Consider the following 16,770-nt stretch of genomic DNA (forward strand, 5'->3'; position numbering starts at 1 on the left):
ATTCTTAGTTGGCATCCTTAATCTGTAAAAAATCTTTTCTTATGCCACAGAAGGATAAGGTTGCTTTGAGGCCCAGAGACTTCTTTCTGAGGTGGTTTCTTCCTACTGCCTCTGTTCTACTTCTACATATCCTAAAAAGATTTTGTTCCATTGTCTGGATGTGGATCCTGTCATTTGAGTTTATCTTTCAGCTACAGCTCCCTTTAATCAGTCTGATTGATTAGATCAGTTAGTGCTTCATGGGTTTTTTAGCATCAGGAATATTTTTTTTAGATTTGTCTGCCACCTGGTTATCTGCTTACACAGTTGTGTTTTCCCAGGTGGATGTTCAGGCCTCGGCTGATGCTGGTTTTGGTCGTGAGGTTCTTCAGGCCATGCTGTAGGATCCCTTGAGCCAACCTTATCAACCTATTGTTTTTTTCTTGTGGGCCTGTTAGCCTTTTGTTTGCTGTTACCCACCCTTCAGTTGGACTGCTTTTGGGCATCCCAGTGTTTCAGACTTATACCTCGTGTCTCAGAACATACTCAAAGAAAGGATTTACAGGAAAGACAAAAATGTTATTTGTTAGCTATAAGTAAGGTGATTGTAGTTATCTTAATGCACTTGAATCAACACAGATGAATACTCTATGTTATTGATTTTTTATTTTTAAGAGGTATTCTTATACAGGCCTTTAGGGTCTACCCTCTTGATACTAATGATTTACTTACCAAACTACACAGTATAAAGCATCCACAACCAAATACAAGGCTAGTGACTATGGATGTAGAATCTGTGTAAATGCATATCTCAGAAAGGTGGGATTAAGGCATGTCACATATTCCCATTACCTTCCTAAACTTCAAATAAAGTGCTTAGGATGTTACACCGCTCATTGAATTCGTACTCAAACGTAATGATTTCACTTTTGATTATGACATAAAATTCAGTATATGGTTAGTGTTATAGGAAGTATAGCGTACAACAAAACCATATGTTTACAATTACTATACTATTCTTATCATATGGACAAAAGCAGAAGAGAATCTCTATTAAGTAATACATTCCACTCTTTACTTAGTCTTAAATGGACTATATGGGCACCACTTTGAACTTCCTGGACAGCACAGTGTCCATCAAGAATGCCAAACTGTATTCTACAGGAAACCCTCTGACCAATGCAAATACTGTATCTCCACAGTTCCAGGTTTCACCTCCAACACACCAAACAATCCTTTATACATAACAAGGCCACCAGTTGCCACCACACTCTGACCGAGAAGAACAAAATAAACATCTGAGTACTTGCAGAATTCTTCCTAAGGGAAGGCATATCAATAAAACTATCAGTACAAGCACTGCATTAAAAACCCAAAGGGAAATCTCCTACAGTTCAAAGAGAAAAATGGAATACATCTAGTATCTACATACAATCCAGCATTAGAAGGTATATGAAATAAAATCAAACAGCCGCAAGCTATCAGAATATAGCATGAAACTCTGCATAATCTCTTCAAACGATCTCTTAATTCTGGTCTTCGGACATCTACCCAAACTCTGACATTAACTAATTAGCAGGAAACCTCAGGACATAAGGGAGGTGATTAATGACACCTATTGGACACAATTTCTAAATAACTAAATCACTCTGTGGAGACATGAACGTCTTGGATTTCACTTCCACTTAGGAAAGGAAAACTTTTGAACTAAGAGTGATAATTATATTTGACACACCAGATGAGGGACTTTCTAAACCACTACCAGATTTTATGGTCGTTCTTACCTCTAACTTTTCCTTCTCCCATACTACAACCCATTTTTCTACTTTATTTTTTCTCACTTTAATACCCTGTGTCAATTCTACATAAAGGAGAAGTAGAGCCAAAACTCCTTTTGGCCCTACTTCTCCTGCGGGTCACAAGAGTGCACTTAGAGCTGCACTCCTGTGACCTGTATTCAGCCGACAGCAGGCTAAACGTCTGACGGCTGTAGGCTGACGTCACTCAGCTGGTCCAGGCTCTGGATGGACATTAATGTCAGGATCCACCCAGATGCTTGACCCGCAGCTGGCTCAGCATCTCGGCGCACTGCTAAGAGCCTAAGCCATATAACCCCCCCACAGAGGCTGGTGCTTCATTGAGCACTGGAGGGGCAGAGCAGAGACCCCATGACTGACAGTCATCTGCTCTCTGCTCACTGAAGACTGAGAACTGAGGGGTCAACGGTCTTTGATCACTCAGTTCTTTCGGTCTTTGAGGCAGCGGGGATCAGATGCTGCATCCACCTAGGAGAGTATAATTGTTTTTTTTTTCAATCCCATACTTCTCCTACTCTTTTAATTTTCACAGACTGTTATTTTAATTGCAGTTCTGTCTTAGCATTTTACTAAACCTCTACCTATTGGTAGTACTGTTGGTTGAGACGATGTCGCATATAGTACAAAATGTTTTAGTTATGCAATTAAGTCATTTCATTATAAAAAATTCAGTCACCTATAACGTATAAGTTTTATGTTAATAATATTCCTTTTACATATCATACATTTTAAGTTTACAGAAGATGAAAATACTTCCAGTAGCTTTGTATATTTGCAATCAAGCAATGGCTAGTCATGTCCACAGTTCTTGTAATTGAAAGAAGCCAAAATATAGAATACATATTGGTTGCTCTGCTAAATAAAGCAATCAAAAACAAAAATCAGTTTGTATAGCTAAAAATAAATGTATTCATATACAGTATTTGTTTTTCATCTGGAATGCACTTTTTATTAATCTGAAAAGTTAAAGTATTTTGATACCTGCCACAATGATGCAATAATTTCTAGTCAGTTTTTTGAAATTAGTGTTAACTAGTTCTACTTAAAATATTTCAGACTCCGAGTGTATTTATTTCCTGTTCTGCCTGATCCTTCAAAGAGCAATGTATTAACACTTGTTCCAAACAATAGCAACTATGTAAGTATTGTATGTAATACCAATGCATTTTTTAAATGACAAAGTTAACACAACAATAATTTTATTGTAGGCTAAGGTGACCAGATTTTTAAAATGAAATCCGGGGACATTTTCTTTTTTTATTGGAAAATGGTAAACTATTTTATAAGCATATTTTCCTCAACTGATATATGCAGATATAAGATTGTAAAAGACCTGAGACACTTTTGGTGGCCTGAAAGAGAGTAGTAATGTGGCGCATAGCTCGCTGCAGCAAACAGTGCGCGTGGCTGAATTGTGAGTGTTCTGCACGGAATACAGGGGTCAAATATGTCCTGGGGAGAGGGCTAGTGAGAGCAGGGGGTGGGGAGAATTAGATATGTGCTGGGGGGCAGTGGCAGCTGGTGCTCAAAATTTTTTGGGGGGGGCGCAAACAAACTAAAAAATTCTGACAAAAAAACATCAATTGCAGCCTCACTGTGCCTCATAAAATGCAGCCATTGTGCCCCATAAAATGCAGCCACTGTGCCCCATAAAATGCAGCCACTGTGCCCCATAAAATGCAGCCATTGTGCCCATAAAATGCAGCCACTGTGCCCATAAAATGCAGCCACTGTGCCCATAAAATGCAGCCACTGTGCCCATAAAATGCAGCCTCTGTGCCCATCATACAACCACTGTGTGCATCATATGCAGCCTCTGTGTCCATCATATGCAGCCTGTGCCCATCATATGCAGCCACTGTGCCCATCATACAGCCACTGTGCCCATCCTATGCAGCCTCTGTGACCATCATACAGCCACTGTGCCCATCATATGCAGCCTCTGTGACAATCATACAGCCTCTGTGCCCATCATATGCAGCCTGTGCCCGGGGGGGGGGGGGGGTTCGGATATGTGCTGGGGTGCGCTTTGTAAGAGAATAGGGGCAGTGCAAGGGGGAGGGGGAGGGGTAGGGGGGTAGGATATGTGCTGGAGGGGTCCTTTGGGAAGGAAGAGAGAGGAGAGTGCAAGGAGGAGTTGTCAGATTTCAAACTAATCCACACTTCTAGAATTGTCTTCCCCGCTGCCAAAGCCCCCCCCCCCAGCACATATCCTCCTAATCCCTCTATCACTCCACATATTTTCTACCTTGTCCTCTTTCCAGCTGCTTTCTCCCCCTCCCTCCTTCATCTACAGAGCATAATAAACATTTTCTACAGACCTGATATCGGCGTGTCCCTGCTCCCCCCTCCTCCTCGTGTGTGTACAGAACGGAGAAGGAGGAGGGGAGGAGCTTTGATACATTGACACTCTGCTCTGCTCAAACAAGCTGCTGTCAGGGAGAGGGGAGACATGTCACTCCCGGTGCAGTCCGTGTGAATGATGTGTCCGGGTATGGGGCAGAAGTAAACTCGAACACATCATTCAAAAACCGGACTGTCCGGAAGAAAACCATACAGGTGGCAACCCTAATCCCCCCTCTCTCTGTATATACTGTACCCCCTCGCTCTCTCTGTATACACTGAGTCTCCCCCTCTCTCTCTGTATATACTGTATCTCCCCTCTCTCTGTATATACTGTACCCCCTCTCTCTCTGTATATACCGTACCCAGTGCCGATCCTGACCTCCCTGGGGCCCTAAGCAAAATTCTGCTAAGGGGCCCTCTACCTGACCTGTTATGCCGTGAGCTATGTAAACCATTTGCCATTGCCACACAGTAACACCTGACACTTCAGTTCTCCCAATACAATCCTCCCTCCTTTAAACAAAACAGTCAAAGAATTACAACAATATAGAACAGACATGTATATAATATATAATATATATATATATAGTTACATATCTGAGTGCTTATCCCCCACTTACATCAGTGTCCCCAGATTTCCCCCACTTACATCAGGGCCCCAAAGAGCCCCTCCTTACATCAGGATCCCCAGAGAGCCCCTCCTTACATCAGGGTCCCCAGAGAGACTCTTCCTCCTTACATCAGGGTCCCTGTATCCCGCCTCTTTCTCCTGCCTGGAGCGCAAACGCATAGGCATGCGTTCCAGGACGGGATTGCTATTCGGAAATGATCAGCGCATTGCATACCTGACGGTGCGGCTTCCCACACGTATGGGCTGAGAGGCTATTGAAGGTACACTTTTTACTCTGATACGATCATCTGTGTGTAATGGGGGGGTTCCCCTACCTACTAGGTTCACACACCTCATGCTAATGTCATCTCTGCGCTTCATGTGCGCAGCATGCCACGACTTACAACCAAGGGTTCGTTTTGCTCCCATCACGGGCAGTTCTCTATTAGCATTATTTATTTTCTCATTTAATATCTGTTTCATTTATTTATCTATTTTTTCCCCCATATGATTGAGGGGCGTGAGAGGGAGGGATGTATTGAGGGGGAGGGGCCCCAAGCGCCCTCCCCGATCCACTGATAATGTTTTCAGGCATACATAAATAGGGACTGCTGAAGGAGTGTTCACTGCTGAGCTCTGATGAAGAAGGGACGTTCCCTTCGAAACGAGTCAGCTGGTAGTGATGCTTGTGCTTTCCTCCACGACCTTTGGAAGGTTTCGCTCATCCTAGACCGTATGCTGCTAGTCGGTGCATTTTTACGCTGTGCCTCTTTCTACAACTGCTTGTGAGTAATTTCTTTTTATCATTTTATTCAATAAATATTTTTACAAAAGATAATGCACATGGCTGGTGTGCCCCTTTTTTCCTTCTCTCCCGTTCCCCAGAGAGCCTCCCCTTACATAAGGGTCCCCAGAGAGCCCACCTTAAATCAGTGTTCTCAGAGAGTCTCCCCCTACATTAGGGTCCCCAGAGAGCCTCCCCCTACATTAGGGTCCCCAGAGAGCCTCCCCCTACATTAGGGTCCCCAGAGAGCCTCCCCCTACATTAGGGTCCCCAGAGAGCCTCCCCTTACATCAGGGTCCCCAGAAAGCCCCCCCTTACATCAGGGTCCACAGAGAGCCCCCCTTACATCAGTGTCCTCAGAGAGTCCCTCCTTACATCAGGGTCCCCAGAGAGCCTCCCTACTTACATCAGGGTCCCCAGAGAGTCTCCCTCTACATCAGGGTCCCCAGAAAGCTCCCCTTAAATCAGTGTCCTGATCATTGCCGCCTCACCGTGCCAATCAATGTAGCCTCACCGTGCCCATCATTGCAGCCTTACTTTGCCCATCATTGCTGCCTCACTGTGCCAATCAATGTAGCATCAACGTGCCCATCAGTGCCGCATCACCATGCCCATCTTTGCAGCCTTATTGTGCCCATCATTGCCGCCTCACCATGCCCATCATTGCAGCCTTACTATGCCCATCATTGCCGCCTCACCATGCCCATCATTGTAGCCTTACTGTACCCATCATTGCCGCCTCACCATGCCCATCATTGCAGCCTTACTGTGCCCTTCATTGCAGCCTTACTGTGCCCTTCATTGCCGCCTCACCGTGCCAATCATTGCCACCTCACTGTGCCAATCAATGTAGCCTCACCGTGCCCATCATTGGAGCCTTACTTTGCACATCATTGCCACCTCACCGTGCCAATCAATGCAGCATCACCGTGCCCATCATTGCTGCATCACCATGCCCAACATTGCAGCCTTATTGTGTCCATCATATACTGTACCCCCTCGCTCTCTCTGTATACACTGAGTCTCCCCCTCTCTCTCTCTGTATATACTGTACGCACTCTCTCTGTATATACTGTATCCCCCAATTTCTCTCTGTATATACTGTATCTCCTCTCTCACTGTATATACTGTATCTCCCCTCTCTCGGTATATACTGTACCACCCTCTCTCTCTGTATATACTGTACCCAGTGCCGATCCTGACCTCCCTGGGGCCCTAAGCAAAATTCTGCTAAGGGGCCCTCTACCTGACCTGTTATGCCGTGAGCTATGTAAACCATTTGCCATTGCCACACAGTAACACCTGACACTTCAGTTCTCCCAATACAATCCTCCCTCCTTTAAACAAAACAGTCAAAGAATAAGTACAACAATATAGAACAGACATGTATATAATATATATACAATTACATATCTGAGTGTGGATCCCCCACTTACATCAGGGTCCCCAGAGATCCCTCACTTACATCAGGATCCCCAGAGAGCCCCTCCTTACATCAGGGTCCCCAGAGAGCCTCCCCTTACATCAGGGTCCCCAGAGAGCCTCCCCTTACATCAGGGTCCCCAGAGAGCCTCCCCTTACATCAGGGTCCCCAGAGAGCCTCCCCTTACATCAGGGTCCCCAGAAAGCCCCTCCTTACATCAGGATCCCCAGAGAGCCCCCCTTACATCAGTGTCCTTAGAGAGCCTCCCCTTACATCAGGGTCCCCAGAGAGCCTCCCCTTACATCAGGGTCCCCAGAGAGCCTCCCCTTACATCAGGGTCCCCAGAAAGCCCCTCCTTACATCAGGATCCCCAGAGAGCCCCCTTACATCAGTGTCCTTAGAGAGTCCCTCCTTACATCAGGGTCCCCAGAGAGTCTCCCCTTACTTCAGGGTCCCCAGAGAGCCTCCCCTTACTTCAGGGTCCCCAGAGAGCCTCCCCTTACATCAGGGTCCCCAGAGAGCCTCCCCTTACATCAGGGTCCCCAGAGAGCCTCCCCTTACATCAGGGTCCCCAGAAAGCCCCTCCTTACATCAGGATCCCCAGAGAGCCCCCCTTACATCAGTGTCCTTAGAGAGTCCCTCCTTACATCAGGGTCCCCAGAGAGCCTCCCTACTTACATCAGGGTCCCCAGAGAGTCTCCCCCTACATCAGGGTCCCCAGAAAGCCCCCCCTTAAATCAGTGTCCTGATCATTGCTGCCTCACCATGTCAATCAATGTAGCCTCGCCTTGCCAATCATTGCCGCCTCGCCTTGCCAATCATTGCCGCCTCACCGTGCCCATCATTGCAGCCTTACTTTGCCCATCATTGCCACCTTACCGTGCCAATCATTGCTGCCTCACCGTGCCAATCAATGTAGCATCAACGTGCCCATCATTGCTGCATCACCGTGCCCATCATTGCAGCCTTATTGTGCCCATCATTGCCACCTCACCATGCCCATCATTGCAGCCTTACTATGCCCATCATTGCCGCCTCACCATGCCCATCATTTCAGCCTTACTGTGCCCATCATTGCCGCCTCACCGTGCCAATCATGTAGCCTCACCGTGCCCATCATTGCCACCTTACCGTGCCAATCATTGCCGCCTCGCCGTGCCAATCAATGTAGCATCACCGTGCCCATCATTGCCACATCACCGTGCCCATCATTGCAGCCTTATTGTGCCCATCATTGCCGCCTCACCATGCCCATCATTGCAGTCTTACTATGCCCATCATTGCAGCCATACTGTGCCCATCAGTGCCACCTCACCGTGCCAATCATTACCGCCTTACTGTGCGCATCATTGCCGCCTTACCGTGCCAATCATTTCCGCCTTACTGTGCCAATCAATGTAGCCTTACTGTGCCTATCATTGCTGTCTTACCGTGCCAATCATTGCCACCTCACCAGTTAGTGCCAGCGGATTATGTACAGGCACAGCGCGTATCTCACGCTGTGTCACGGAGCTCAGTGTGAAAGGTTCAGTCGTGCTGTGACAAAAGTCCCGCCCTCCTCCTAAACCAACTCGTGTGATAGACAGAACACTGCATCTATCACACAGGCTGGTCTAGGGGGAGGGCGGGACCTTTGTCACAGCGCGACTTCACACTGAGCTCCGCTGCAGCCACAGCATAGCTGAAAGTGGCCCCAGGGCAGGCAGCCTAATGGGAAATGTCCCGGTATCCTGGTAGGTCAGTCTGGCCCTGAGCAGAGCCGATCCGCCCTTGGGGGCCCCCCACAGTGGCGGGGCCCTACGCAGCTTGCATAGTGAGCATATAGGGCGGATCGGCTCTGACTGCACCCCTCTCTCTCTGTATACACTGAATCTCCTCCTCTCTCTCTGTATATACTGTACCCCCCTCTCTCTCTCTGTAAATACTGTATTCCCTTCTCTCTGTATATACTGTTCCCCCTCTCTCTCTGTATACACTAAATCTCCTCCTCTCGCTCTGTTTGTACCCCCCTCTCTCTCTCTGTATATACTGTTCCCCCTCTCTCTCTCTGTATATATTGTATCCCCCCTCTCTCTGTATATACTGTACCCCCTCTCTCTGTATATACTGTACCTCCTCTCTCTATATACTGTACACCCTCTATCTCTGTATATACTGTATCCCCCCCTCTCTCTCTCTGTATATACTATATCCCCCCTCTCTCTGTATATACTGTACCTCCTCTCTCTGTGTATATACTGTATCTCCCCTCTCTGTATATACTGTATACTGTATCTCACCCTCTCTCTGTATTTAATGTATTCCCCCTCTCTCTCTCTGTATATACTGTACCCCCTCTCTCTCTGTATACTGTATCTCCCCTCTCTCTCTGTATACTGTATCTCCCCTCTCTCTCTATAAATACTGCAAACCACCCTGTGTACTGTAACCCCCCTCTCCCTCTCTGTATACTCTAACCCCCTCTCTGTATACTGTAACTCCCCCCTCCCTCTCTTTATACTGTAACCCCCCTCTCCCTCTCTGTATACTGTAACCCCCTGTATACTGTAACTGTACCTCGACAGTGTGGTTCTGGCTGTCCATCATGTGTAGTCTCTCTGCAGGCTGCAGCCAATGGTGGGGTGTAGTGTGGCCTCCTCCCTGCTCTTTCCTTTCATTCAGCAGAGCGGCCAGAAAAGCTGTGTGTGTCTGTGTGCAATCAGCTGCGCGCCGCTCGGGGGGGATCAGGGCAGGATTGGCACAGCAGGGGGAGAAAAGCAGTGACCGCAGCCTCGGAGTTGGACCCGGGGGGCCCCTGCCTGCAACCCGGGGACAAAAGTGGGGACGGTCTTGGACCGGGGACCATGTCCTCAGTCTGGGGACTGTCCCCGGAAACCGGGGATGTCTGGTCATCATATTGTAGGCATTGCACAATTAAATGTTTAGGCCAAAACTTATATAAGCAGATTGCCTATACACAATAAATGATATTGGATCTGTTGAATAAAAGTAAAATCCATGAGAAAAGCATCAATTATATCAGCATCATGGAGTAATACTTAAAGTGGAGGTCCACCCTGAAAAAAAAAATTGCACAAAAAAATACCTAAAAAAATGGAGGAAAAGAAAAAAAATTTTTTTTTTTTACTTACGTGAAATGGCTGTTGCTAGGCAGTCTTCCTAATCTGCCTTTTCCTACACCGCGGTGATCTTCAGTCTTCTGCTCCCCGTGTTGTCTTCTGGGGAATGGGGCATGGTGTGTTATGGGAACTGTGTGTGTCCCACAACACATCGCGTCCCATTCACAAAGCGCCGCTCGCGCGTGCGCAGTAGGAAACTGGCAGTGAAGCCGCAAGGCTCCACTGCCTGTTTCCCTTACTTAGGATGGCGGTGCCGGGACCTTGGGCGGCCGACATCGCGGGCACCCAGGACAGGTAAGTACTTATTTAAAGTTGGATTCTTAGCAGATAAGAATCCATTGTATTACCAGCTAGTGAGAATTAGAAATGCCAGACATGTTGCAGAATCGGAGGAGATAACGTGTTATTTATTATTGGCCTTGGAGTGATTGCTTTGACCCAAGTCCAGTCTAGGAACAGGAGGAGGAGGATTTCTTGGACCAAAACTTGGTTGCTTTATTAATCATGACCAATTATGTCATATATATTGAAAAAAGATATTCAGCGCTGACGTAAACGGAAACAGTAAACAATGAACTGCTAGCAGAGGTTAGTTAAAAGGTTAAGGTTAGGTTAATTCAAGAAACACCTCAAATAAGCATAAAAATAAAAGTGTTGCACAATTCTAAAAAGTCCATAGAATAACAATATTAAAAATCATGATGATAGATCCCAGCTGGTGCACACAGTTATATGAGGTAGACGGTGTCAAATCCAGTGACAGTGACCCCTCCACCACACACAGGATGGCCTCTCACCTCACAAACTCGACCTGAAACAGGTCACATAGCGATTTAGGGTATAAGGCGAAATATCCCCAGATGGCCGCTCCGGTGCTCTTTTCGAGCCCGGGCACTGCCGACTGTGTCTATGGCTTTGGCTGCTCTCAGTGTCAGCAATCTAGCTTGCTCAATAGCAATGCGACTTTTGGCTATCCAGTGTTCGACCACTTCCTTCTCCTCATGTGTTCAGACCGTTATTTACGGAAAATGTTAAAGCCTGCCATCCAACATTTGTCCGCGGATAATCCGACAACAATTGTCCAATGGAGCGTACAAACGGTTTTTCCGCCAACAGCCTGTCATCACACAATTCCCGTCGTAAAATCTGATTGTGTGTACGAGGCTTAAGATTCAACACATGACAGACTTCAGGCAAGTAGCTTAGCAACTGCTGTCTTCAAGGCTGTCTTTAATATTGACTGGACCCTGGGCAAACATTTTCTTGCCCCCCCCTCCATGCAATTGCTCTCTCTACATGCTCTGAGACATACAATAAGTAGCAGCTAGACTCAAAATCAGTTTACTGAACCAGTATTATTACCGCTCACTGACTGGCTGCTAGAGGTTACAGCACACACTATGGCTCACTGTTTATTTTCTAGAGGTTACAGCACATGACTTCTGCTTGTTGATTGGTTGCTAGAGATTACTGTACATCAATACTGCTGATTGATTGCTAGAGGTTACTGGACATTTATATCATTCACTAATTGGTTGCTAGAGGTTACTGCACATTATTACTGCTCAGTGATTGGTTGCTAAAGGTTACAGCACATCCTCTCCTCACTCCCTGCACACCATGGTCTGGGGAGGTAAGGGGGCCCATCAATAGACAGAAAACTCCTAGGAATCCTAGGACTCCTGAGATCAGTGGCAATGCTGGGGGAGGGGGGGTGTGATCAGTGGCAATGCTGGGGTGGTTGATGGGATCAGTAACAGCGGTGGGGGATGGGATTAGTTAGGAGGCAGTGCATGGTGGCAAATTCTGAATCATGTAGAGCAAAGCTGGAAATTTTTGGCAAGTATATAGTGGATTTACACTGAACATCAATGTGAGGGGGAATTCGCACTAGCCACCATGTAACGGGGGGGATTTTACGCCACCCACCAATAGAAAAGAGGGATTTCTACACTGACAGAATTGTCGCTCTTTTTTTGTTTATAGCACAAAAAATAAAAACCACAGAGGTGATCAAATACCACCAAAAGAAAGCTCTATTTGTGGGAAAAAAAGGACGTCAATTTTGTTTGGGTATAGCGTCGCACGACCGCGCAAATGTCAGTTAATAGCAAAGGGCATGAGAGCAGACAAGAGGGTATGCAAGGCAGTGTAGGATGCCAAACATCACTAAAAACTACAACTGATGTACACATTATGGAATCAATCACCAAATGTAGTTTGATATACAGTATCTGCTTAGCAAGCAGACAGTAATGTTTGAATGATGACAGAAAGAAAGGTATGGAGACTGTATGTGGATTAACGGAAGGATTTAATAGTCAAAACAATCTGACAGTTCCCCAAACATCTGTATACAGGGACATGATATCTCCAGTGTAACGTGACCACATCAACCTGGGATTTCTATGCAGCTGTCATCAGTAATGCTGGCACTGGATTGGACCTGCTGACATGGTAACACATGCAATGTTCAGCAGCAGCAGCCCTTCTAGGTCAGACTGCTTCATGAGCTTGCCAATAATGAATGGCATACCCTGGCAGCCAAATAATATATATATATTTTTTAACCTGTGAATAGAGACGAGGCTCACCATTACCATGAGTTCATGACACATCCTCAGGATTCCCAATGTTTGCAGGTGTGTCAACAGAATTAAAGAACAATCTATCTTACAGTGTGTAGGCTTTGTCCCTGGAGTCCAAAAAAACAATAATTTGAACATATGGATAACCCAGACCCCATTTCTATAAAAGGGTGGGGTCACAGCAGCAATATTTTTATGCCCTGTACACACGGTCGGATTTTCCGACGGAAAATGTGTGATAGGACCTTGTTGTCGGAAATTCCGACCGTGTGTAGGCTCCATCACATTTTCCATCAGAATTTCCGACACACAAAGTTTGAGAGCTTGCTATAAAATTTTCCGACAACAAAATCCATTGTCGGAAATTCCGATCGTGTGTACACAAATCCAACACACAAAGTGCCACGCATGCTCAGAATAAATTAAGAGATGAAAGCTATTGGCTGCTGCCCCGTTTATAGTCCCGACGTACGTGTTTTATGTCACCGCGTTTAGAACGATCAGATTTTCCGACAACTTTGTGTGACCGTGTGTATGCAAGACAAGTTTGCGCCAACATCTGTTGGAAAAAATCCTAGGATTTTGTTGTCGGAATGTCCGATCAATGTCCGACCGTGTGTACAGGGCATTAGTGTGTGCTTGAGCTGTTACAGAGAGCTGACAATTCTGTGTAGGGAAAGATACTGTCTTTTAATTCTAATGTATTCATTTTGGCATTGATACACGTCCCCATGGCAGTTTCCAGCTTCCCATATGCCTTTGTTAAAAAAAGAAATTGCTTATTAGTCCTACAAATGGACAGAATTAAATAAAAATGTTCGCCATTCAAATACTTCATTGGGGTTTGCTGCAATGTTTGCAAACTATGAGCAAGATTTGTAAAATGGCTTGCAAACAGAGTCCAGGCAGATTTGTTCACCCCTACTTGTTACATAGTGGGTGATAAGGTTGTATAAAGACACCTGTCCAACCAGTTCAACCTGAGTGTATCTGTGTTTATGTCCCAACCATTTTTAATATCCCTGTACATAGTGTTTGATAAACACATCTAAAAGTTATTTTAAATTTAGCTACACTTTTTGATGGACTTTTGACGGAGTTTTAACGCAATGGGCTTCCCTACACACGATCACACCAAAGTCCGACTGATTCGTACGTGATGACGTACGACCGGACTAGAATAAGGAAGTTCATAGCCAATAGCCAATAGCTGCCCTTGAGTCGTTCGTCCGTCGGACTAGCATACAGACAAATGGATATTTCGACCGGACTCAAGTCCGTCGGAAAGATTTGAAACATGTTCTATTTCTAAAGTCTGTCTGATTTTCGACAGCAAAGGTCCGATGAAGCCCACACACGATCGAATTGTCCGGCGGATTCGTTCTGTCGGACCTTTGCTGTCAAAGTCCAGTCATGTGTACATGGCATAACAGTAAAGAGCCCCTTATGCAGTTTAAGATTGAACTGCTTCTTGTCCAACTTCATTGTGTGGCCATGTGTCTGCTTTAGAGACCTTAGATCAAACAGTCTTCTCTCAATAATACAGTCCCCATGTAAAGAGATATACAGTGAAACCTTGGTTTGCGAGCATAATTAGTTCCAGAAGCATGCTTGTAATCCAAAGCACTCTTATATCAAAGTGAATTTGCCCATAGGAAATAATGGAAACTCTGATTCGTTCCACAACCAATTATTCATAAAAAAATGATTACGGCATAAAGTGTACTGTAAACATAAAACAAATAAAACTGCAATTCAAAATACAGTACTATACAGTAGTAGGAATACTGTAATGTACCTCTATGTTGCAAAAGTTTTAAGGTAAAAAAAAAAAGAATGTGCACAGTGACAATGTTAAGGAGTCTGGTGCTCACCTATTTAAAGCCGCTGTGTATACTGTATGTAGAGTAGAGCCACTGGTGTACACAGCTCTGTATGTGGCCACAGGTTGGTGCTCATCTATTTAAAGCCACTCTGTATACAGTACTCTATGTTCAGTAAAGCTGCTGGTGTACAGTACAATGCTGCATGTGGCCACAGGTTCAGCTCACAGCGCTTCCAAGCGAACTCAGGAACTGTTGACATCACTTCCGGGTACACCCACTCCTGCTGGGAGTGTCAGAGTGTCTCCAGGAACCCGCAAATTTCTGACCACATTCAAAGCTGTACTGTATGCTGTACACCAGCGGCTTTATATGGATGAGCAGAAGACTCCTTTACATTGTGTCATTAATTTTTTTTACTAAAAAAAAACACCTCATATATCAAGACGGCTCTCGCAGATCAAGGCAATTTTTAAAAAAAAAAGTTGCTCATCTTTCAAAACTCTCGTAAACCGCGTTACTCATAAACCAAAGTTTCACTGTAATATTGCAATCGTATCCCCTCTTAAGCACCTCTTCTCCTAGTAGAATAACTTTAATGTTTGTAGTCCTTTGTCTTAAATGAGGTCTTGCAGTCCCCTTATTACAGCATAGTTTTGTTGCCATTCTCTGGACTTTCTTCAGTTCAAGGACATCTTTCGTATGGATCGGTGACCAAAACTGGACTGCATACTCAAGATGTGGCCAACCAGTGCTTTTGTAAAGTGGTAGAATTATAGTTACAGTATTTTAACCACTTGCTTACTGGGCACTTAAACCCCCCTCCTGTCCAGACCAATTTTCAGCTTTCAGCGCTGTCGCACTTTGAATGACAATTGCGCGGTCATACAACACGGTACCCAAAAGAAATTTTTATCATTTTTTCCCCACAAATAGAGCTTTCTTTTGATGGTATTTGATCACCTCTACGGTTTTTATTTTTTGTTAAAAAAATTGAAAAAGACAGAATTTTTTTTAAAAAATTATATTTTTTTTATATTTTGTTATCAATTTTTGCAAACAGTTAATTTTTCTCCTTCGTTGATGTACGCTGATGAGGCGGCACTGATGAGCACCGATAGGTGGCAGTGATGGGCACTGATGGGTGGCGGTTATGGGCACTGATGGGTAGCAGTATTGGGCACTGATTGGGCACTGATTGATGGCAGCACTGCTAGGTGGCATTGATAGGTGGCACTTGTGGGCATTGATAGGTGGCACTTGTGGGCTTTAATAGGTGGCACTTGTGGGCACTGGCAGATGGCACTTGGAGGCACAGATGAGGCATCTGTGCCTCCTTCCTCTTCGGGACCGATGTCCCTTTAACATAAGCCGGTGATTGGCTTTTTTTTCCTCCTCACGCTGTCAGTGTGAGGAGAAAACGAAACCGATCACCGAGCTTTTGTTTACATCATGTGACCAGCTGTCATTGGCTGACAGCTGATCACATGGTAAGGGGCCGGGACCGGCCCCTTACGCGGATCTGTGATCATCCGAGTCTCCGTGACTCGGTGATCACAGCGCGCACGCCGCGCACCCTGCAGGGTGCGCGCGGTGCATGTGCATAGGGGAGGACGTCATATGACGTCCTCCCGGAGATTGAGGTCCGCGCTGTAGCCGTCATTCGGCTATGGCCTGGACCTCAAGTGGTTAATGCATGCTAATAGTCTGCGGGCCTTGCTAGCTGCAGCTTAGCATCACTTGCTGTTGCCGAGTCTGTCATCTACTAAAACCCCCAGTTCCTTTTCCATTCTCGATTCCCCCAGAGATTTGCCACTAGTGAGTAACTTGCATGCATATTTTTAGTTCCAAGTGCATTCATTTGCATTTTTCAATGTTAAACCACATCTGTCATATAGTTTTCCACCCTTCTATTTTAACTAGGTCTTCTTGCAAAGTTTCTATATCCAGTGAAGTTATTGCCCTGCTTAGCTTTTTATTACCAGTAAACACAGTGATTGAACTACTTATTCCAAACTCTTTATCGTTTATGAACAAATCAAACATAAATGGTCCCAGGACAGAGCCCTGGGGCACCTCCGCTCACAACTCTAGGCCATTCAGGAAATAAGCCATTAATCACCCCCCTCTGAACCCACTCTTGCAACCAGTCTTCTATCCAGGTACATGCAATATCATCGATGCCAAAAGATCTTAATTTGTAAATTAAGTGTTTATGGGGTACTGTATCAAATGCCTTAGTGAAATTCACAATAGGTACTGCATACTACATCCATAGGCC

General features: G+C 45.4%; 1 protein-coding gene across 2 annotated transcripts in view; it reads left to right on the forward strand.

Annotated features, from left to right (window-relative positions):
• Window positions 1–16,770, forward strand: part of IL12RB1 (interleukin 12 receptor subunit beta 1) — a 144,179-nt gene that overhangs the window by 119,958 nt on the left and 7,451 nt on the right. The window contains exon 14 of one of the 2 annotated variants that reach the window (XM_073599691.1): window positions 2,853–2,934. The exons of the other annotated variant lie outside the window; for it this stretch is intronic. Within the exon in view, the coding sequence (XP_073455792.1) occupies window positions 2,853–2,934 (82 nt within the window). The remainder of the gene's footprint in view (window positions 1–2,852; window positions 2,935–16,770) is intronic. 2 annotated transcript variants of the gene reach the window in all.

The sequence above is a fragment of the Aquarana catesbeiana genome, linkage group LG01 (assembly GCF_042186555.1).
Source record: "Aquarana catesbeiana isolate 2022-GZ linkage group LG01, ASM4218655v1, whole genome shotgun sequence".
In the NCBI taxonomy this organism is placed as follows: Eukaryota; Metazoa; Chordata; class Amphibia; order Anura; family Ranidae; genus Aquarana; species Aquarana catesbeiana.